Genomic DNA, 21,883 nt, shown 5'->3' with positions numbered 1-21,883 from the left:
TTTACAAGCATTTTTTAACATCTGGTCCATATATGTATTCTGAGTTTTTATTCCAAGAGAAAAGTACAACCTCAAATGAGTAATGCTGGGAATTCTTCTGTCAGCCCTTTGTTGTGAACCCAGTTCCTCATTCCTCACAACAAGCTTGTCCTTCAGAGTTGCAAGTATCAAAATCAGTTTCACTTCCTTCTTAGTTGTTTTATACTTGTGGTTTTTCTCCAATTTCAGAGTTGGTAAGACATCACTCATGAACCAGTATGTGAACAAGAAATTCAGTAATCAGTACAAAGCCACAATAGGAGCAGACTTTCTGACAAAGGAGGTGATGGTGGATGACAGACTAGTTACAATGCAGGTAAGCAAACGTCTCAATTTGGCCAACCAAGCCTTGTTAGCTCATTGAGTCCTAACCCTTTATTTCATGTTTACACCTTTCAAACCTCCCTCTTCACAAATCTTGCTTTTATTTTCACGGATGGTTGGCTACATGTAGAATTGCCATATAAAATACACCAAATGAAGTATGTTCCAAATATAGTGTGAGACACACTAAAAATTTAAGTGGACTTTCTGTTTCTTGTTTGTTTTGTTGTGTTTGCTAAATTTAGCAACCTACAGGTGCCTTCTTGTCTAATTCTGGACTTCTTGTCCAGAATGTCTAACTTTTACTTTTCTGAAGTGCGCGCCACCGTGCCCCCCCCCCCCATCTTTGTGTCTCTCCTGAATTCTTACAGCAGCCATGAAATAGTTTCGTTATTTTTCTGGCTCTTTTAATTTAGCCTATCTGTAGCCACCAAAGTTGTGTTTCTGTTAAGCCAGTCCCCCGCCTGTGTGTCAACTTAATTTTTCAGGGGCTTCCCTTTCAACAGGATAAAATACAGATTCCTTATATGGCTTTTTGAAAGCCTTCACCTTCTGGCTACAAAATACTCTTCATTCCTGCCAGTTCTTCCTAATAACATGCATGTGACTCTGCTTCCATCGAAGCCCCTTTGTTACATATGTACCTTCCATATTAGAATGATGTCCCAGGGTGACTGTGTCTCCAGATACAAATACAATTCTTACTCCATTGTAGTCCAAGCAAGCATCAGATGCACTGAAGTGTTTGAATGATACAGATTACAGGTAGAAGTTTTTACACATGTTCATCGCCTGCTGTGACATCCTCCCAGAGGCAAATGACCTGACACTTTCTTGACTTACACATTCAGGACACAGTTATTCTGGATCTCCCTTCCTGACCTCCCCTACACATGCACACAAGAATGTTCAAAATATAACTAATGTTTAAAGAGGCCAAGCTAGAGAAAATGACAGTTCCAGATTACATGAAAGAAAAGGGAACTGAATGTTAGTGATAAACTCAGGGGCTCCTGCTGTGGTGATTTGCAAATTTATAACAAGTACTAGAGGTTTATCAGTTTGCAGAAACAGGAGATGTGACTGCACAAGGTGGGGGAGCTAGAACTGAGAATCCCCTTGGATACGCATGCACACATACATATTTGTCTAGGATCTTGGAAGGATGTGAAAAAAGCAAGACCAAATACCTCAACCAAAGAAAGTGGCATAGTTTGTGTGTGAAGTATTGGCTTGGGGCTTTGCATCCTTTTTGGAGAACCTCAGTCTCACTGTGTTCATATGTGTATTCTGAATTTATATTCTACACAGAAATCTTTGTCTGGAAGAATTTAAAATAAACCATGTCACTCCTGAAAAAAAAAACAAAAATAAGACTACCCTATAGGGACACTTACAACCCATGGGCAGAAGATGAGCTCATAGCTACCCGAGGAAGTAGCGTACCACAAAATATGTTCACAATGACCAGAGACTTTTGAAAAAGGAATAGAAACCATAATGAAAAGAGATACTATTAAAAAATGAGGATATGGAAAACTTAGCACTTCCAGAAGTGAAAAGAGAAAACTGTAACAGATGAGCAGATTACCTTGAAGAAAACTCCAAATTGTAGAATATCAAAAAGCAAAATCATGAGAGCAACTAGAGAGAAAAGACAGATTACTTACAAAGGAACAATAGTTAAATAGATGGGTTCTCAGCAGTAGCAGAAGACAGAAAGGAATGGAATACCTTAGAAGTATTAGGGGTAAAGTACCACCCAAAGATTTTACATGTATATATTGCCTCCTGTACCAGGAGAAACAGACCTGGAGAAGCAGGCTGTGGTTTTGATAGTCATATGGGCTGATTCAGAAGTCAGAACTTGGCCCCTTCAAGATTGGTGGCCATTGTACTAGACACCTACATACACTGTTAGTCTGGGATCCTGGAGTGCTGTACCTCCAGAGTAAATACCATCTGGAGAGTGACAGGGCACTGAGTGGAGTTAGGAAAGAGTAGGAAAGAGAAAGTGTTCCTGAGAGGTTGAAACAAAATGCTGGCCCTTGTGCTTTTGCAGCCAATTTAAAAGACTAGAACTGAATGAAAATCATCATCTCTATACAAAGGCATCATCATCCTAGGTCTTAAGAAATCCTCATATTTTTCAAGGACTTTTAGCAGCTTACAATAAAAGATAATCCACCTGGCTGGTATAGCTCAGTGGATTAAGCGCGGGCCTGCAAACCAAAGGACCCCGGTTCGATTACCAGTTAGTGCATGTGCCTGGGTTGCAGGCCAGGTCCCAGCAGGGGATGCATGAGAGGCAAAAATACATTGATATTTCTCTCCCTCTCTCCTTCCCTTCCCCTCTAAAGATAAATAAATAAAATCTTTAAAAAAAAAAAAAGATAATCCAAACAAGAAAATGGGGAGGAACTCAGTGGAAATAGTCATTTCACTGGTAATGGTAATTTTTTAATATTTAAAGAAATAAGGCAATCTAATATATCTGGAGAGAAAAAACTAATCAAGTCACGTAGGTTAACAGAACTTTTGAAAATGAAATACAATAACCAAAAAATTGAAAATTCAGAGAATATTTTTAGCAGCAGGTAAGATATACCAGAAGAGGGCTGAAATGAAGAAGAATGGTGGAAGATATGAAAGAGAGGTATAAACAGGATTCGGTTTTTAAAACTGAATCGGAAAAAAACAGGATCAGACCTTTTAAAAAAATTAATGATTTTATTGTTTTAATTTTTTTTTTAATCCTCATTTGAGGATATGCGTATTGAGAGAGAAGGGAGGGAGGTAGAGAGGAGAGAAACATCATATGAGAGAGAATCATCAATTGTCTCTTGTACACACCCTGACCAGGGACCAAATCCATAACCTAGGCATGTATCCTGACTAGGAATTGAACCCACCCCCTTTCAGTTTGCTAGCCAATGTTCCAACCAACTTGGCTACACCATCAGGGCTGGACATGTTTTTAATCATTCTGAGAAGAAAGATAATAGATCAGGGATACTATTTGCAGAACTGACATGGCACCAGTCCATAGATTTTGGAACCCCAAATTCCAAAAAGCATAAATAAAAAATAAATCTACATGAATCATAATGAAATTGGGGGGGAGACACACTTTAAAGCAGCCAGAGGAAAAAGATGACCCTGAATGGTGCAATATTTCTTTTGACTGTCAATGGTAATGATGGAAATCAACAATTAATGGAATATATTATCAAAAAAACTGTCAGCGTAGCATTCTGTCCCTACTGAAAATATCTTCTAAGAATGAAAGTGTACATCACTAAATTTTAGTGGTGGAAATTCTAAAGGATATACTTTAGGCAGTAGAAAAGGTCTGAGATAAGATAAACTAAGACAAACTTGAGTAGTATGTGTATGTCTATTTTTAGAATTGTGACCCTAATATTAAGAGCATGTAATGTCCAAACTAGTATAAGGAAACTAGAATTTGAACTGTGTAATTTAAATGTGTAGAGAAAGATTAGTGACTGTTGTTGGGTTTTTAATTATGTTATTCTGGAAGAAGCTAAAAATCAGTCAGTAGTAAACATTAGATGGAGTCAAGTATCATGAACAATATAAAGGTAATTTACTATGAACCCATAATAATTTAAATGGTATGATATTGTTATAGGTATACAGATCAAGGGAACAGAGGGCACACCTAACTGGGCACTGAATATAAAGTGGACTCTGAAGAAGGCTAGGGAAGGGAGAAGGAGTTACATAGTCAACAAGGTTGTGTCAGTGGCTTTCCATTTAGGTGGGGTGTAGCCAGAGGGTTGAAGACCTGGATAGCAAAAAGACAAAATGAAAACTTTAAAAAATGAAAATGAAGAGTTTTTTACCTTAGGACTTTAAAATAGAGAAAGCACAGGTCGCAAGGATTGGGTAGGAGACTGCATTTTAAATAAAACATCCAAATAACAAGATTTCAAGAATTAAAATAGTAAACCATAGTCCAGGGGAAAATGTGGATAATGTGTAATAGTATCCAATGGACAGATATCAACAGGCATCTCTCAGAAGAAACCTTAATGTCCAGTGGCTTGACTTTAGGCAGTTGCAGATTTAAAAGGCTGATGTGGCAAGTTAGTGCTGCCTTAGGCAGGGAATAGCTTGCTCTGTTTCTCCCTTCCCCTTTCCTTCCCTCTCACCCTATCAAATGGTGTAGTTGGAAAAATTTCCCTGCTTTTGTGTGCTTAAAGAAATTTCCATGGTCTTTTTGTGACTCTAGATACTTTCAGTGTCTGATTGAATAGTGCTTAATAAAATGGATCATGAATACATCAGGGATGTCAGCCCTGACAAGGCAGCTTCCAAGTGCATGCTATGCTGTGAGACCATGATTGCATTTGTACTGGCACAGAGAAATGACAGAAGGACTACAACAACCCCCAACTGGCCCTTTGGACAAGATTCAGGGGGGGTTGATCCAACTGGCTCTTGTACCATGAGCATTAGATTTAACGATATGGTGGACCTATAGCCTGTTGAAAAAATAAGGCTATGCAAGTGTCGTTATATATCAAGGGTGGCTGTTTGGACTTAGCAAACTTGAAAATTGATAAAAATGCTGGTTGGAAATGATTTCATATGGAATATCACAGACGAAGGCATTGTTGTTTTGTATCTCTTGTTAAGTGAACTTCCTAGACCAAGAGGGAAAAAAAGCTGGTCCAAACCCTTTTTAATTTTTTTTTATGATTTAAAAAATTTTATTTATCTTTAGAGAGGGGAAGGGAAGGAGAGAGGGAGAGAAATATCAATGTATGGTTGCCTCTCATGTGTCCCCTGCTGGGAACTGGCCTGCAACCCAGGCATGTACCCTGACTGGGAATCGAATTGCGATCCTCTGGTTTGCAGGCCCGCTCTCAATCCACTGAGCTGCTACACTAGCCAGGGCTGGTCCAAGCCTTCAAGACAGCATTACCTTCTCTGGGACTAAAATTAAACTTAACATAAAATAAAATTCTGTAAGTATCTCATTTCAGTGTAAAGTATCATTTGAAGTTGTTGATCCTAAGCAGCAATAAATACTATATAATCATCAGCGGAACTATAAGGATGTTATGACATTTTAGAAGCAGAATTCAAAAATATTCGGACTGTGACTCGCTGAAGTTACTGAAATGTATAACACAGGTACTCTTTATTGTATTTGAACAGTGATTTGTTACATTTTATTCTAAAGTTCTTGAAGCATGTAAGTATAAGTGTACAATTATGGGGAAAAGACTGAAAATCAGCTTTTGCTAAGAATTAGGTAGAATATTCGCAGGCTGGTAGTAGGAATATATTATATTAGTGCAGCTTTTTTCATATAGAGACTACTAATTTACTATCCATTGTTGAGCATATGCAATCTACCAGTTCTAGAGAAATTTACATGTGTTCAAAAGAAGAGAAGTGTAGTAAGGATGCTCATTGCAGCCTTGCAAATAACAGATGATTAGGGAATAAAGTGTGGTATGTTAAGGCAATGGGATACTACATAGTTGTTAACTTCTGGAAAAGAAAAAAAGCAAGTTGCAAAAAGATGTATAGGATCATACTATTTATTGTAAAGCAAATCTTCAAGAGCTATTTACTTCTGTGGAGGAAGTACAGGGAATGCTATGCGGAATAGTTAACCATTTTATTTTCTAAAAACTAGTGTTAAAATGGCATTGTTAGTGTTTATTCCATTAAGAGTAGTAGGTGTGTTTTTAATATAATATGTTTCAATTAAATATTAAAAATTTTAAAAGATCAAATTCAGCCATAGAACACTTCTAAATTTGAAGTTAAATTAATTTTGGAAACTTGGTAAGAATAACTCCCTCCCCAACTTCCCAGCTTTTAAAAAATGAATTCCTTACTTTGCCTCCTCTGTGCATCTGAGTTCCTAATACCCTGTGCTTCCCACCAAGAGTTCTGTCAATAGTTCTCCTTTTGGGACTCTATCCTACAGAAGTAATCTGAAATCCAGAAAAGGCTGTGTGTGTTAATGCTTATTGAGTTACTTATAATTATGGGAAATTGGCAGCAGTGTTTTTGTAAAAAAGCAGGGATGAAGTTGTTCACTGAATTTGTTTTTCCTAGTTTGTTGAGCAACAACAAACTCACAGGGTAAAGATGTGAGTTGTTGCCAGGGCCGAAGCTGTGTTGTTTTGTAGGGCAAAGTAATGATAATGAGAGAGAATACAGAGTGATGTGTAAGGTTTCAGCTACGCAAAACCCCACAATGTGCATAGAATGAGCTAGTGAAGATGGTCTCTGGGAAGATGCCAAGTCTTTTGAGTTTTTTTTCCTTTGCTCATCCAAATTACGTAATAGTGTTATTTCTGTAATGAAAAATATTATATTAAATTCGCCCATGCCTGGATTCAAATTTTTCTTCCCTATTTTCTCTTTATAGCAGTAGTTGTTTCTTTCTGCTTTCCTTCTTTCTTTCCACCTCAGTCCCCTTTTATGAGAAAAAGTTCACTTTGCTACCGTAACAGATACACATTCAGTGTAGAATGTTGAAAAACCAGAAAACCACAAGGGCAAATATCACCGGCAGTCCCATTCATGGTTATCTTACTGTCCATAGAGATCCTGTTTTGCCTACTCTGTATGTGCTTTGCTTATTATTGGGCACAAGGCAGCATTTAGTCCCCTGTAGAATAATTAGATTTGAATTTGTCTTCATTGAGTTGTAAACTTACCATGTTCTTCAGACTATAAGATGCACCTAGGTTTTAGAGTAGGAAAAAAGTAGGAGGCCCCTGCCTCCTGTGACCTCACTCTACTGCACCCCATTTTCCTCTCAAATGGGGGAGTGCGTCTTATAGTCTGACAAAACAGTGTATGTAGTCATCGTCACGTCCTTCTGGTTGTTTGAGTGGTTGCTTTCTTTACCCAGTGGTTTGAGCTATATGCCACATGCAGACCTTATATAACAGCCTTCCAGCTCCATTCCTGCAATCAGGGCCAATCCCTATGGCTGCTAGGACATGTCCTATTTTTAAAAGGTTCTTCCCAGACTGAGTAGTGTGTGTATTGGTTGGTGTTACTTGGGAATGGAGTGGGTTGCCAGGGTCAGGTTTCCTGCTGCCATCAGAAGTGTGGTCAACCACATTGTCATGTACTGATCATAGAGGGCCACGTACATCGAAAAGGCTGAGGTGGGCTTCTTAGAGATGCTCTCAGAGGAGTAACCTTTGGGCTCCTGGGAATTATTATTCGAAAGAAAGCTGATGTATGATCTGCCCAGCACTGACACCCCGTCCAACCTGCAGTTAGCCTGGGCTGTTTTTGGCCACCTGCGAGAGAGAGCTCAGCCTGTCTAGTCATGTTGCTTTATTTTCTTTTAAGATTTTATGTATGTATTTTCAGAGAGAGGGAAAAAGAGAGGAAGAGAAACATCAATATGTGGTTGCTTCACACATTCCCTCTGCTTCAGACCTGGCCCTGTAACCCAGGCATGTACTCTGACTGAGAACTGAACCAGCATCCCTTTGGTTTGCAGGCTAGCACTCAGTCCATTGAGCCTTACCAGCCAGTGTTCATGTTACTTTATTGAATCATCTTGGAGGGTCTTTTTTTTTTTTTTCTGTAATCCTCACTTGAGGACATGCTTACTGATTTTAGAGAGAGGAAGAGGGGGAGAGAAATGTCAATTGTTTGCCTCTCGAGTGTGCTCCAACCGGGACTGAACCTGCAATGTAAGCATGTGCCCTGATTAGGAATTGAACCTGTGACCCTTTGGTTTATGGGATGACACTCCAACCAACCAACTGAGCCATTTGGCCAGGACTTCTTTGAGGGTTTTAATGCTGCCATTTTCAGCCTTCCAGACAGTTACCTCTCCAGGCTGACCAGCGAGGCCCTGTTAGAGATCTAGGGCAGTGAGGAAATCCATCCTTGCTCTTAAACCTTGGATGGCAGTGAATGAGGTGAAGTTTTTTGAGCTGGTCACTAGTATCTGCTCTTTTGTATAAAAGCTGACTTTCATCTCTACTCTAGAATGCGTTTGTGTTGTCTTTTAAACTGAGGTGTAAATAGAACATACTAGTTGTGGGGGGTGAACTATATACTGTAAAATGTATAGATAAATATATACAATCTAGTGAGAAATCCACTCCCTATATTTCCATAACCCCCTCCCAGAAAGTTAACAGAGTACATAAATGTTAAGTTTATAGTGTGAATTTTACATAAATATCTACTGTATGACCACCACTTGGATCAAGATTTAAAATTTTTTTAGCACTCCAGAGTTCATACTCAGTATCACCCCTCATAGAGGCATGCACTCACACATGTGCTATTCGTCAGGGTTGTTTTGGATACTCTGGTGAAATATGTTTCCTGAATTCTGAAATCATTTATCTTTGGATGGCCCCATAATCCATCTCATTTCCTCTGGCATGCTCTGACTCCAAGGAATAAATGTTTTTGTCTCTCACAGATCTGGGACACAGCAGGACAGGAACGGTTCCAGTCTCTTGGTGTGGCCTTCTACAGAGGTGCAGACTGCTGTGTTCTGGTATTTGATGTGACTGCCCCCAACACATTCAAAACCCTTGATAGTTGGAGAGATGAGTTTCTCATCCAGGCCAGTCCTCGAGATCCTGAAAATTTTCCTTTTGTGGTGTTGGGAAACAAGATTGACCTTGAAAATAGACAAGTAAGTACTAAAGATGATGGGTATCATAGATGTGGACGCTTATAAACCTGCCCTCATGTAGGTTATTGCTATTGAATCATAGAAAAGTCCTTTTAAAAGTGACAGCTAAGTTTGGGATCACAAGTGCTATTTTTAGCTTTGATTGGTATAAAGCCACATGCCTCAGGACCAATAACCATATGGTATGTCTCTGTGCTCACATATTGAGGGCAGGGGAATAGTTAGCTAATAAGTTACCTTACCGTTCAGCCTTCGGAAATGGAGTCTTGCTCTAAATTAGTAAAGGCATACCATCTTGGCTTTCCCCTGTGGTAAAATAGGATCATTGATGTCTGCAGGGATATTCCCTTTAAAGTCATGCCAGCAAAGCAACAAGTCCATTCTGTAGTGCTGCCTGTACTGGGCACCCCTCTTGGTCTATCCCAGTGAAACAATTTGACTTGAGGCCTTGTTGTATTTTTTGCATTTTGGTCTTTTAGATTTAAAGTTGGAACTGAATTTAAGACGTGGCTCATGCACCTTTAATTTGGGAATATTTCTTAGAATCTGAATCTTCACTCATATAATGAGAACACTCTGGGATCAGATAACAGTGCACATGAAAACCCTGGCACCCAGGAAGAGTTTGGGAAATGGTGGCTTTCTAGTTGTCCCATTGTTATTTTCCTCTTCTATGAGACACCTATTTCCAAGTTACCATGTGAATTTGAAGGGTTCTGTGCTAAGCCCAGAATAGCTCTAGAAGGTACAATGAGAGTGTGAACTACCTTCAGGCCAGCAGCCTTTAAGGACCAGGGTCCAGGAGACCTGGTTTAAATCCCTAACCTATCCCCAGCTGGTTCTGATATTGAGCTGTTTGTTGCCTTTGCCCGCTGAGCCTCAGTTCCCTTTCTGCACCTGAGTGGAGGGAGTTAGATTTTTATCATTCTTAAGTGCTCTCTCAGTGCCTCAAAGGAGCTGCCTATATGGTGCAGAAGATTGCTTTGAGTAAAATTACTCTTTTTTTACTTTCATATGCATTTCTCTTGGGAACATAGACTGTTCCTTAATTATAGCTAGGTTTATTTCTGACCATTGATCTCTTTTTCTCTTTCCTAAGTGACTTAGTCTGCTCTTTTACCTGAAAATGGGCTGGGGTAGGGGAAGGAATTAGAATATGTGAGGGTGTTGTTGAGAGCTGCAGAATTCTTCGGCACTTTGGTGTGTGATGCAGGTGATCTAACATTAACAGTAATGGGGAAGAGACTGCAAACCCTAAGACTGAGTTGTCCGGCACTTCCTGTGCTGGGACATCTGACGTCCTGGGTTGGATTCATTTCTTCCTGGGCTGGCTTCTTATTCTCTTCACAAGCTGCTTTATGTGTAGCTGAGGATCAAAAGCTGTGGGTTGTAGACAGTGAATGAACTTTGGGTTTGAATTCTAGCTGTACTCTGCATAACCAGCAGGGTGACCTTGGCCCTATCCCCTACCTGCTGCATACCCTCATCCCTGAAGTCTGTTTTCTCACCTGCACTACATGTGTACTAGGGACAATAATTCTTCCTGGGAAGGATTGAGTCAATGTTAGCTACTGCTTCTTTTTTTTTAATAATGCAAACCCTTGCATGGGAATCCAAATTCATTGAACTACTGATGCTAAGTAATATAAAATTACACCACTTTAATTAGGGCTTTTAGTTTGCATTTGGTCATGTCTAAGTAGTTGTAACATTAGGTTGGTCAATTTAAATACTGTGGGTCCCTGTTGGATTGTTAAATAAAACAGCCATAGTTATTGCAACTTACTCATTGTGATCAATTCTAGATGATTAAAATTACTTTCCACTTTCACATCCACAGTACTCATCCACCATTTAACATCTCAGCTGAAACAGTACACATGTGAAACAACAGACGAAAATACTAAATGTATATATTTGGTATTTCAAATATACTTATGTATGAGCAAGCAAGGGATTCACAGTGAGAATCTATAGCTCCAGAAGCCTGAAAATGATTTATGAAAATTGTTAAATCAATTTAAAAATTGTTTTAAAACACTATTATTTTTAACTTTTTGTAGACCCCCACTGTACATATAACTATAAACACTTCCATATGTAAACAAAAAAGGAAACATAATAGATTTGAAAAATCTGCACATTTCCTTCCCAACAGGTATTACAGGCAACATCTTTAAGTGGTTATACTGAAAGGACTGTGTTGTTTTAAAGACAAGATCATTGTCTCCACGGTTTTTTAAAAATTAAAAAAACTGTGTAGCTGTGTTAAAGTGCTTATTTTTACAGTACAATTATAGTGACCTTGGTTTAAAAAAAATTGCAGTAAGCTACAAGTATCAAAGAAGTGAAGTTATCTGGAGTAGTCTGTGTAGGAGCTCCTCGGACTTCCTTTTTTATTCTAAAATAGTGGTGCTTTATTCAAAATAGTGATTTACATTATTTTACTCTCCAATACAAAAGTATGGGGCATGTTAAAGTATACGGTATACCATTTTCATACTTGTACAGCAGTGATGGGTGAAAATGTGTCTTAGCAGGAATACTGGATTATAGGGTCTGGTTTTACCAGCTGCATACTCTAGGACTATTATATAAATAAATAGTACTCTAGGACTATTATATAAGTAAAATTCTCTCTTCTGATACTGCAAAGTGATTAGAATGTATAAAACTGATGTAGTAGCTTTCATCTGCCTCTTACAGGATACTATCACAGAAAGTCCATTAAAGATGTTGGTAGGTTTAAACAAAGTTGTAATACTGGCACTGTTGAATTGGGCAACAGTTTTTCAGCCCTGGCTCAGAGCCACAATACATTTAGTATATTAAAGCAGCTGACATGACTTTTTGCAGGCCTTCCCAGGTACTGGGGTTTTTCTGGTGATTTGACATATTAAGTCATAAAAGATCTCATTAACATTTATTTTTGATTTTGCAGCGGATTCTAAGAATGCACAGTTGTTCCTAGACTGTTCCTAGCACAGTCTTGCTAGATTTTGACCTTGTTCCTTTCCTACAACTCTTTCACCTTCCAACTCACACTTACTACCAACCAGAATTGTTGGAACATCATTAGTGTCTTTAACTTGAAGAATCTGTACTCTCAGACCTTGTAAATCATTAAATGTGGACTGTGCTGTTATGGAATAAACTAATGCAAAGTCTTGTCCACTTTTTATGTACAGATCTCTCATTGCTATAAATTGTTCTCTTCCTGCAGTGTCCAAGATTTCAAACATACACTGTTGTGCCTCTATTTCAACCTTTCTATAAGAATCTTCTATTTTAGGATTACATTTTTCAACAAAAATTCTTTGAACAAACTGTACAGTCTGTGCATATTTTCCAAACCGAGCCAAGAATGATTAGCTTATGCTCACGCATGGTGCAAACTTGTCAAAAGCCTAGTACCTCTCAAACTATCACTGGGTCTCTATAGACAGCCTCACTCTGCGCCTCACATTCCCTCTCGGTAGCTGTTTCTGGTGCCAGGGTGGTCCTGCGCTGCCACCAATCTGGCTGGTTTATATGCCTGGCTAGCTGCTTCTGTTATGAGCACACATGCACCTTGCTTCCTGTTCTAGGTGGCCACAAAACGAGCACAGGCCTGGTGCTACAGCAAAAACAACATTCCCTACTTTGAGACCAGTGCCAAGGAGGCCATCAACGTGGAGCAGGCATTCCAGACAATTGCACGGAATGCACTTAAACAGGTGGGTCCCTGGCAGCTGTCTGGCTCCCTGTGGTGACTAACCATTGACCTAGCCCCTTCCTGGTTTCCTTATTCTTAATTTTCTTTCCTAGCTGACTTTGTTTTCCATGTAGCCAGAAAACCTGTATGTTTATCTGGGAAGACAATGGCACATTCTGCTAAAGCTTCTAGAACTTCAACTTGTTGGTGAATAAACTGAATGATGCAGGGCAGTGAAGACTTCAACTGAGGCTGCCCTTGTTTGACTGGGCGTGTTCTTATTTTATTTGGATACTAAGGAGATCCTGCCATTAGGAGGTCCCTGGTCAGATCGCTCCTTCTGTTTATTAAAAGGATAAACTTGAATTCTGATTTCAGCTCTACTACCCATCATTAGCTCTAGGGGTTTTTTTTTTTTTAATCATAAAGAAGATTTTATCCCCTCATTTGAAAACTGAGAATACCAGCTTACAAAGAGGTCGTGCGTGTTAAATGAGATGAACTTAATACTTTTGTCATCAGAAAGTTAACCAGAAGCTCTAGGAACTGTATTCCTTGAATAAAATGTTCCTGTATTTTCTTTCTTGTGCTCACCCAGTTGTTCACAAACAGAAAGGTACTTGTTGGCATGTGTGAGTTGAAGGCTTTTTGGATATTGGGGTATTTAGCAGCTCTGCCAGAGCCAGTGAGTTAAGGCAAGTTATGAGGCATTGTCAGTCGTCTGTGGTAGTCAGATTTGGGTTGAGGAGGTTTCAGAGGTGAGGTGCTTGTCAGGGATGCAAAGAACATTTCAGGGAGCACATAATGATTGTAAAGGGCCAACCAGGTCTGCTAGCTCCAGGAAACAGTGTTTAGAAGGTGGTGGTTCTCAGTGGGATAGGGCATCTGGGCCTGTAGGCAGGAGAAACTTGGAATGGGTTGTTTCAAGGATGGGGGCTGCACCAAGTGTTCTATAATGAAAAAGGACAACTTTAGCCAAAGAATTGGTCCACCCAAAATTCCAGGAGATTCCCCACTGAGAAATTTTGATACAATGGGAAGGAACTGACCAGGATGTAGACTTAAGTCATTTTTGCCTTCCTCTTTCCCTCTGCATTTAACCCACCCTCACACCTAGTGTGTTTTTCGTAATTGCATGTAAAACTAAATATGTATGGGGAGTTGACTGCCATCACCCTAACAGTTTTTCTCTTTGAATATTACTCTTTCTATAGCTGCTTTATAACGCTTTTATTTCTATAAGCTAGCCTCTGGGGAGTGAGATTCTTGTATTGAAAGGTGTGTGTATTTTTAAGAGATGATACGAGATTACTTTCCCCAAGTGCAGTGATACTTTATATTCCACCAACAATGCAAGTTTTCTTTCTCTTGACTTCTTGTCAGCAAGTGGTAGGATCATCTGTAAGTCTGCTGACACTCTGTCAGTCTTTGAGTTTTCTCTGCCGTAGATAGCCAATACATAGCACTTGCCTGGGCACCTCTCAGTTCTCATGAGCTCTTTGTGAGCTAAAATTAACTTCATCTGTATTGCAAGTGCTTTTCTAACTCTGCTGTCTTATGTCAAAATTTTTTCATTGATTTTTTTTTTTTTGAGAAACATTGGTTTGTTCTTCCACTTATTTATTGGTTGATTATTGTCTGTGTACTGACTGGGGATAGAACCCACAACCTTGGGGTATTGGGATGATGGTCTAATCAACTGATCTGTCTGGCCATGGCTGCTGTCTTTATATATATATACTTTGGCCATAGAAAATAGTATATTTGCCCTGACTAGTGTGGCTCAGTTGGTTGGACATCATCCCCAAACTGAAGGGGGCCGCCAATTCCCAGTCACAGCACACATGTAGGTTGTGGGCTGGGTCCCTGGTTGGGGGCATGTGAGAAGAAACGGATCAGTGTTTCTCTCAGACATCTGTTTCTCTCCCTCTCTTCCCCTCTTTGTTTCTTTGCCCTCACTTCCCCTCTTTGTAAAAATAAATGAAATCTTGTAAAAAAAGTTATTTTTTAGTCTATGCCATTTTAAATTTCTGGATTTCCTAGATCTAGATTATGTGCTGTTTAATTCAGCTGGCATTTATTTTGGTTTATGTCAGGAAATAGGGACTCATCTTTTTCTTTCAGAGGGATGGCCAGTTATTTCAAATATTATAACTATGTGCTAAATAAACAATTTTCCCTACCAGGTTGAAACAGTACTCTGTTATATTAAATGTTCATGTATATTGGGATCTATTTCCAGTCTTACCTGGTAACTTATCTGTTCCTGGCCTAGAATAGATTTGACTACCTTTAGAGTATGATGTGACCATCATACTCTATGAGTCTCCCCTCACTATTCCTGTGTGTGCATTTTAAATCCTCATGTGAGGGTATGTTTTTTTTATTTTGGGGGGAGAGGGGGCAAAGAGAGAGAGAGGCAGGCGTCAGAGAGAAAGAAACATCGATTGGTTGCCTTCCATATTTACCCCAAGCAGGGATAAAACTCGCAACCTTTTAGTGCAAAAGACAGTACTCCAGCCAACTGAGGCACCTAGTCAGGGCCTACTTATATTTTTTTACTCACTGTTTTGATTTATCTTCCATTTAGACTAAAACTAAGAATTTTATTTTAGTTCTATCTTTTTCTTTCCTTACCCTTCTCCAAAATAAAACCTAATTGAGATTCTGATTGGAATTGCATTATAGCTATTGTATTAGTATTCTTTGGGAACCATAACAAAGTACAGACTGGGTAGCTTAAACAACAATATTTTATTTTCTCTCAGTCTAGAGGTCAGAAGTCCATAATCAAGGTGCCAGCAAATTCTGTTTCTCCTCATCTCTTGCAGACTGCTGCTTCTTCCTATGTCCTCATGTGGCCTTTCCTCTGTGTGAACATGCAGAGGCTGGGGAGAGATAGGATACTGCTAGCTCTCTGGTGTCTCTTATAAGTATATACTAATCATGTCAGATCAGGGTCCCACCCTTATGTGTTTTAACCTTAATTACTTTCTTAATCCAAATAGAGCCACACTGTGGCATTAGAACTTCAACATATGAATTTTGGAAGGATACAAACATTCAATCAGTAAAAGCTATTATTTTAGGTCTTGTGTTATATTCTTCAATAAGACTTTATAATTTTTTAAGATCCTTTGCCTTTCATATCAAATATATTCCTAGGTGCTTGGTGGACATGTAAAGTGGTGAAGCCACTTTGGAAAACAAACAGTTCCTCAAAAATGTAAACATAGAGTAATCATATGACCCAACAACTCTACTCCTAAGTGTGTACCTACGAAAACAGGTTTACACAAAAACTTGTACACAAATGTTTATAACAGCATTATTTGTAATAGCCAAAAAGTGGAAATAGCCCAAATAAATACCCATCAAATGAGATGTCCAAAATGGGCAACTATTAAGAGAGTAGAAGAATGGTTAGCAAGGGTTGAGGGTGTCATATGGAGATGGGGAGCTAGTTTTAAAAAGTATTATTCCTACAGGCTTTTACTTTTATAGCTACTGTGAATGGAATAATTCTTCCTAGAGAACTTTTAATTAATAGAAACATTTGCTTCAATCTGCAAATCCTAGAACAGTTCCTGACACATAGGTACTCGGTATCCAAGTGATAAATTGGTTTTGTACACCAGGAAGTAGAAATCCTCTCCTCACTGGGAAAATGTTAATTGCAAAAGTTACACTAAACTCTCAGAGCCTATCTCCTGTGATCTCTTACTACAGATGGTGATAAAATTCATCCACAGCTGGTTTCTAAGCATTCAGCATTTGGAAATGAAACTCTCCTAAATCTTTGGGGGTGGGGGAAGGAAAATAGACCCTAAGTTCAGAAGAATGAGTGGCAAATAGGGGACCAGAGGAATGTTTTGTAACTGAGAGGCAGAAACACTCATCTTCAGCTCACTCTTGCCTCTGGAAATGGTAAGAGTTGCTGAAAATCCAGGCCATGTAAAGTCTGACTTCTTTTTTTTAAAGTATTGGTGACTATGTGGACCATACTGAAAGCATTTGTGAACTGGCTGTCATCTCTAAGCCACCAGATTGCCATCTGATACAGAGCATGAGTCAGCTTCTGTCCTTATTGCTCAGTTTCAGTTGCTGTTTTTCCTGTTCAATTTCTCTTCGCATTGTCCTAGAATTACCATAACACCTTTCTTCCTCTTGCTCAGCCTTTGAGGGTTGATTCTGCCAGAGCCTTTCCTTTACTGCTAGGTCTGTCCCCACTCACTACCTACTAAGCCTGAGTGGGAGTGTGCCACGGGAATTTCCCTATGCCCTGAGTAACAAACCTTTTTGTCTCTCTCCTTGTCCAGGAAACGGAGGTGGAGCTGTACAATGAATTTCCTGAACCCATCAAACTGGACAAGAACGACCGGGCCAAAGCCTCGGCAGAAAGCTGTAGTTGCTGAATGGGGAGTGAGCAGAGCACAGAGCCCTTCACAAACCGAGAACACACTTAGGCCTTCCAACACAAATTCTCCTTTCCTTTTTCAGACAAAACATAAAGTGATTTTTCATATCTAGCTGCCAAAAGAAACCCCACCAAACACACTCACCCCTCCACACACAGATCTTACACAAGCAGACAGACTCCAGCAGCCCAGGAATGCGATGGGTCCATCAGGTTATGCCCACCCACACACTATCAGCCCTCGTGTGGCAGTAGGATGGGCCAGCTGTAGAAATTGTTCTGGTGTAGAGTTGGCATCAGAAGCTTATTATTTTTGCTCACCAGGGAGAGGCAACTGTTTACAGTTAATCTGTGTCTAATTAGTTATCTGAATTTTGTAAGGGTCTTGTGATCTTTTTACCCCATCCCCACCCCCCTCTTGTGAAGGCTATCACTTGGGAAGGCTGGTGCCCTATGCTTCATTACAGGCTCATACCCAGTCTGATCAGGCTGAGTTTTGTATGTATCTGTTAATGCTTGTTACTTTTAACTAATCAGATCTTTTTACAGTATCCATTTATTATGTAATGCTTCTTAGAAAAGAATCTTATAGTACATGTTAATATATGCAACCAATTAAAAATGTATAAATTAGTGTAAGAAATTCTTGGATTATGTGTTTAAGTCCTGTAGTGCAGGCATGTAAGATGGAGGGTTGAACCCTGTCTGGATTGCAGAGTGTTAGCAACTCAGAATTCAGAAATTCAGCTAGAGGCAGTATTCTGTACAGTAGACACAAGAATTATGTATGCCTTTTATCAAAGACTTAAGAGCCAAAAAGCTTTTCATCTCTCCAGGGGGAGAACTGTCTAGTTCCCTTCTGTATCTAAATTTTCCAAAAGGTTGATTTGCATAATATAGTGGTGTGTGCAGTGGATAGATGACTGTTGTTAAAATTCTCACTTATCACCCCCCATTTTTTCCTGTTCCACACTTGGAAACTCCCCATTAGATCAGCATCCTACTTATAAGAGGAGAAGGAAATTCCTGAAACAGATCTGTCCTCACGTTTTTTACCTTTGTTCTAGAAGGCACTCCTTTCAGGGTTGTGGTATCCTTAGGCTAGCACACCTTTTTTTCCTTTCCCCATAGGCTCTCTAGTATTGCCCATTATTAATTAACCTGTTTCTTTGGTATGGAACCCTGGCAGTTCTGCACCCTTCCTAAGATCTGCCCCTGCATTGTAGCTTGCTTAACGAAGCACTTTCCTCTTTTCCAAAGGTCTACATTCTAGGGTGTAAGCCGAGTTCTTCTGTAAAGAGATGAACGTGATGCCAATAAAATGTAACGAGCAAAGATCATCTGCCTTTTTTCCTTCTTCCAGACCATTGGCTCAGTAGACCTCATGTTAGCTAATCATAACCAGTGCTTTATTAAGCAAAAGAGCCCTCCGTAACTGGGCACATGTGGTGCTTCTAGGCGGAAAGTCTTTCTCATATTCAGCTCTGGGTATCTGTCCTAGTTTGTTTTTGTCTTATGTCTTTTTAACTAATTATGGTATTGGGGAGGTGGGAACCCTGAATGGAGAACACATTGTCCCTTTAGAGAAGTAACCACAAACTGCTGGTGACCTATAGGCCATACACAACCTATGAGTGGCCTTTGTGTTATGTTGTTTTTTAATTGTTGTAGTTGCTGGTACTTAGATATTTCCAGTTCTGGATTTCTGATTTTTCACAGGAGAGAAAAATTTGGCAGCAGGTTACCTGTATTTCAACATATATATAAGGCACCAACTGCAAATGAATAGATGCCACTTAGAACTAATTTATAAAATATTAGTTTCAGTTAGTGGGTGGGTATAGGTTTTGCAGAAATGTCCTGTTGACATAGCTCTTGGATTCTACTTTGCTACAGTTTCTACATTTCCAGTTCTTAGGCTCCTCAGTTGGTTTCATACTTTGCACCTGCTCTTGGCTCATACTTGCGCATTAAAAATGGCATTCTTAGAAGCTCACGACTACAATCCCACCCAGGAATGTGTGGCTTAAATCTCCTCTATCTCACTCCCTCAGTTGGGTCTAATTGGTGTTATGTTTGGCTTCTAGAGAAGCAGAGTCCTCTCCAACTTGGAGCCTAGTGACTGGGCCACGGTTTGTGGACTCTGCCCGATGCTCACCTCTGTAACCAGGCTAATGTACCTGTGATCTGTTCTTCTGGTTCTAACCTTGAATGTAACATGGAAGTAGACTTCTGATATTGACCGTCATCCTAAAGCCGATGATCATCCTAACCAGCTTTATCTTGAAATAAGATTGAATAGAACCTTGTAAGTGGCCATGATCCCAGTAATAACTCAGTCTAATTTTAATCTTGATCTTACACTGAACTTGACTCTAATCTTCACCCTCATCTTGTCAGTGACAGTCATCCTGTAAATGTGGTCCCTTTGAAATGACCTTAAAGCTAACTCTATTCTTAATCCTGACTTTGAAATAAACATTAAACCCTACTTGGACAAACTTACTCCCCAAACTCTGTTAGTTTAGTATGCCGTCAGCCCAATGTCTGGCTGATCTTGATTTCATCGTGTATACCTAAGTGGTACACATATTTACTGTGTTCATCAAAATTTGATTTATCTACAGTAAGCAATAGCTGAGACTAAAGTCTGCACTAACACAGTAACTTTTTCCATAGCCCTACTTAGATTCACAATACCCATGTGATTTTGAAAGAAATAAGTTCATTTGCCTCACAAGCAGTAAGGTTTCTTTTCAGTTATACTCTTTAGGTTCATTGAATTTGCCCTGTCTCCCAGAAAGAATGTGAATTGAGACAGATGTGTCTTGGCGCTGTTTACAGAGCCATCTGTAGAACATCTCACTTTGCTCTAAGAAATAATAAGTTGCATTTGAAAATGTCTGGAAATGAATTTGTTGCACTAAAACAGATTCATTTCATTAGTAATCCTTAGTTTAATCTAGACTCACTCTTCACAGTATGAATGTGAAATACCATCTGCTGTGTCTACCTTCGTCTCCATTTAGTTTAACAAACTATGAGGAATCCAGGACCAAGTTGGTTTCACTAGCAAAGTTTGTTTTTTTTTCCTGTTTATTTATTTTATGCAAAAAAATTAATTATATGAGAGGCTTAGAAACTACCGAAGTTAATATTTTCTGCATTATCCTTGTTATGAAAATTCATAATTTAGCTACTCTTACAAATATATAAATACATTAAACAATAGGGGAGGTTTGAGCTTTTAGAGTTTTTGCCTAATACAAGGGCTACTATAATGAACACTTCAAAGTTCTTTTTTAAAAAATTGTTGGGGTGACATTGGTTAATAAAATTATACAAGTTTCAAATGTACAGTTCTATAACACATCATCTGTATATTGCATTATGCATTCACCACCCAAAGTCAAATCTGTCACTATTTATTACCCCTTTTACTGTTTTCTACTTCTACCTCCACTTTCCCTCTGGTAATCACCATACTGTTGTCTGTGTCAGTTCTTTTTTCTTTCTTTCTTTTTTTTTTTTTTTGCTTTGCTTAATTCCTTCTTTTCCACCCAGCTCCTCAACTCCCCTTACCCTGACAGCTGTGAGTCCATACTCTATATCTGTGAGTCTTTCTACTTTGTTAGTTTATTTTGTTTATTAGATTCCACATATAAAGTAAGTCATATGGTATTTGTCATTCTCTGACTGGCTTATTTCACTTATAATAATCTCCAAGGCCATCCATGATGTCACAAAAGGTGAGAGTTCCTTTTTTTTTTTTTTTTTTTTTTTTAATGGCTGGGTAGTAGTACTTTGTGTAAATGTACCACAGCTTTTTTATTCACTCATCTGCTTGGCTATTATAAATAATGTTAAATAATGTGATGAACATAGTGGTATGTATCAGATGCATTCCCCCAAGTGGAATTGCTGGGTCATAGGCAGTTCCATTTTTTATTTTTTAGGAAACTCCATATTGTTTCCACAGTGGCTGTACCAGTATTCATTCCCACCAACATTGCACAAGGGTTCCCTTTTCTCCACATTCTCACCAACACTGACTGTTTGTTGATTTATTAATGATAGCCTTTATTAATGGTTAGGTATGAGGTGATAACTGTGGATTTGAGTTTCTCTAATGATTAGTGACTGGAACATATGTCAAATGTTGGCCATTTGTATGTCCTTTTTGGAGAACTGTCTATTCAGGACTTTTGTCCATTTTTTAAATTGGATTTCCTTCTTTTTTGGTTTGAGTTTTGGTGTTGAGTTTTCTAAGTTCTTTATAAATTTGGATAACAACCCCTTTTATGTTCACCCATTCAGTGGTTGTGTTTTCATTTTGTTTCCTTTGCTGTGCAGAAACTATTTAATTTGATGATCTCCCATTTTTTAACTTTTTCTTTTTCCTTGCCCGAGGAGATAACATCAGAAAAAATATTGCTACAATAGATGTCTGAGCCCCGGCCAGGTAGCTCTTGGTTAGAGTATTGTCCCCATATGCCAAGGTTGCAGGTTCAGTTCCCAGTCAGGGCACTACAAGAATCAACCAGTGAAACCATAAATGAGAGAAAGAACAAATCGATGGTACTCTAGCTACATAAAAATCAATAAACAATAAAAAAATTAAACAGAAAAAGAAATGTCCAAGATGTTATTGCCTATGATTTCTTCTAGGATTTTTATGGTGTCAAGATTTACATTTAAGCCTTTAATCCATTTTGAGTTTATTTTTGTATCTGTT

At 38.9% G+C, this 21,883-nt stretch overlaps 1 protein-coding gene and 1 pseudogene across 2 annotated transcripts in view; one reads left to right on the top strand and one right to left on the bottom strand.

The window, feature by feature from the left end:
- Nucleotides 1-18,485, top strand: part of RAB7A (RAB7A, member RAS oncogene family) — a 91,243-nt gene extending 72,758 nt beyond the window's left edge. For both annotated transcript variants that reach the window (XM_037131682.2, XM_053670287.1), the window contains 4 exons: nt 229-355; nt 8,819-9,037; nt 12,625-12,753; nt 17,051-18,485. In XM_037131682.2, coding sequence (XP_036987577.1) covers nt 229-355; nt 8,819-9,037; nt 12,625-12,753; nt 17,051-17,146 — 571 coding nt within the window. In that variant the 3' untranslated portion in view covers nt 17,147-18,485. The remainder of the gene's footprint in view (nt 1-228; nt 356-8,818; nt 9,038-12,624; nt 12,754-17,050) is intronic.
- Nucleotides 11,826-12,424, bottom strand: LOC119039037 (ras-related protein Rap-1b-like; annotated as a pseudogene).
- Nucleotides 18,486-21,883: the final 3,398 nt, after the last annotated feature.

The sequence above is a fragment of the Artibeus jamaicensis genome, unplaced genomic scaffold, assembly GCF_021234435.1.
Source record: "Artibeus jamaicensis isolate MK-2021 breed Jamaican fruit bat unplaced genomic scaffold, CSHL_Jam_final contig_558, whole genome shotgun sequence".
NCBI lineage: Eukaryota > Metazoa > Chordata > Mammalia > Chiroptera > Phyllostomidae > Artibeus > Artibeus jamaicensis.
The sequence above is the reverse complement of the archived record's forward strand: the minus strand, read 5'-3'. Positions and strand labels throughout refer to the sequence as shown.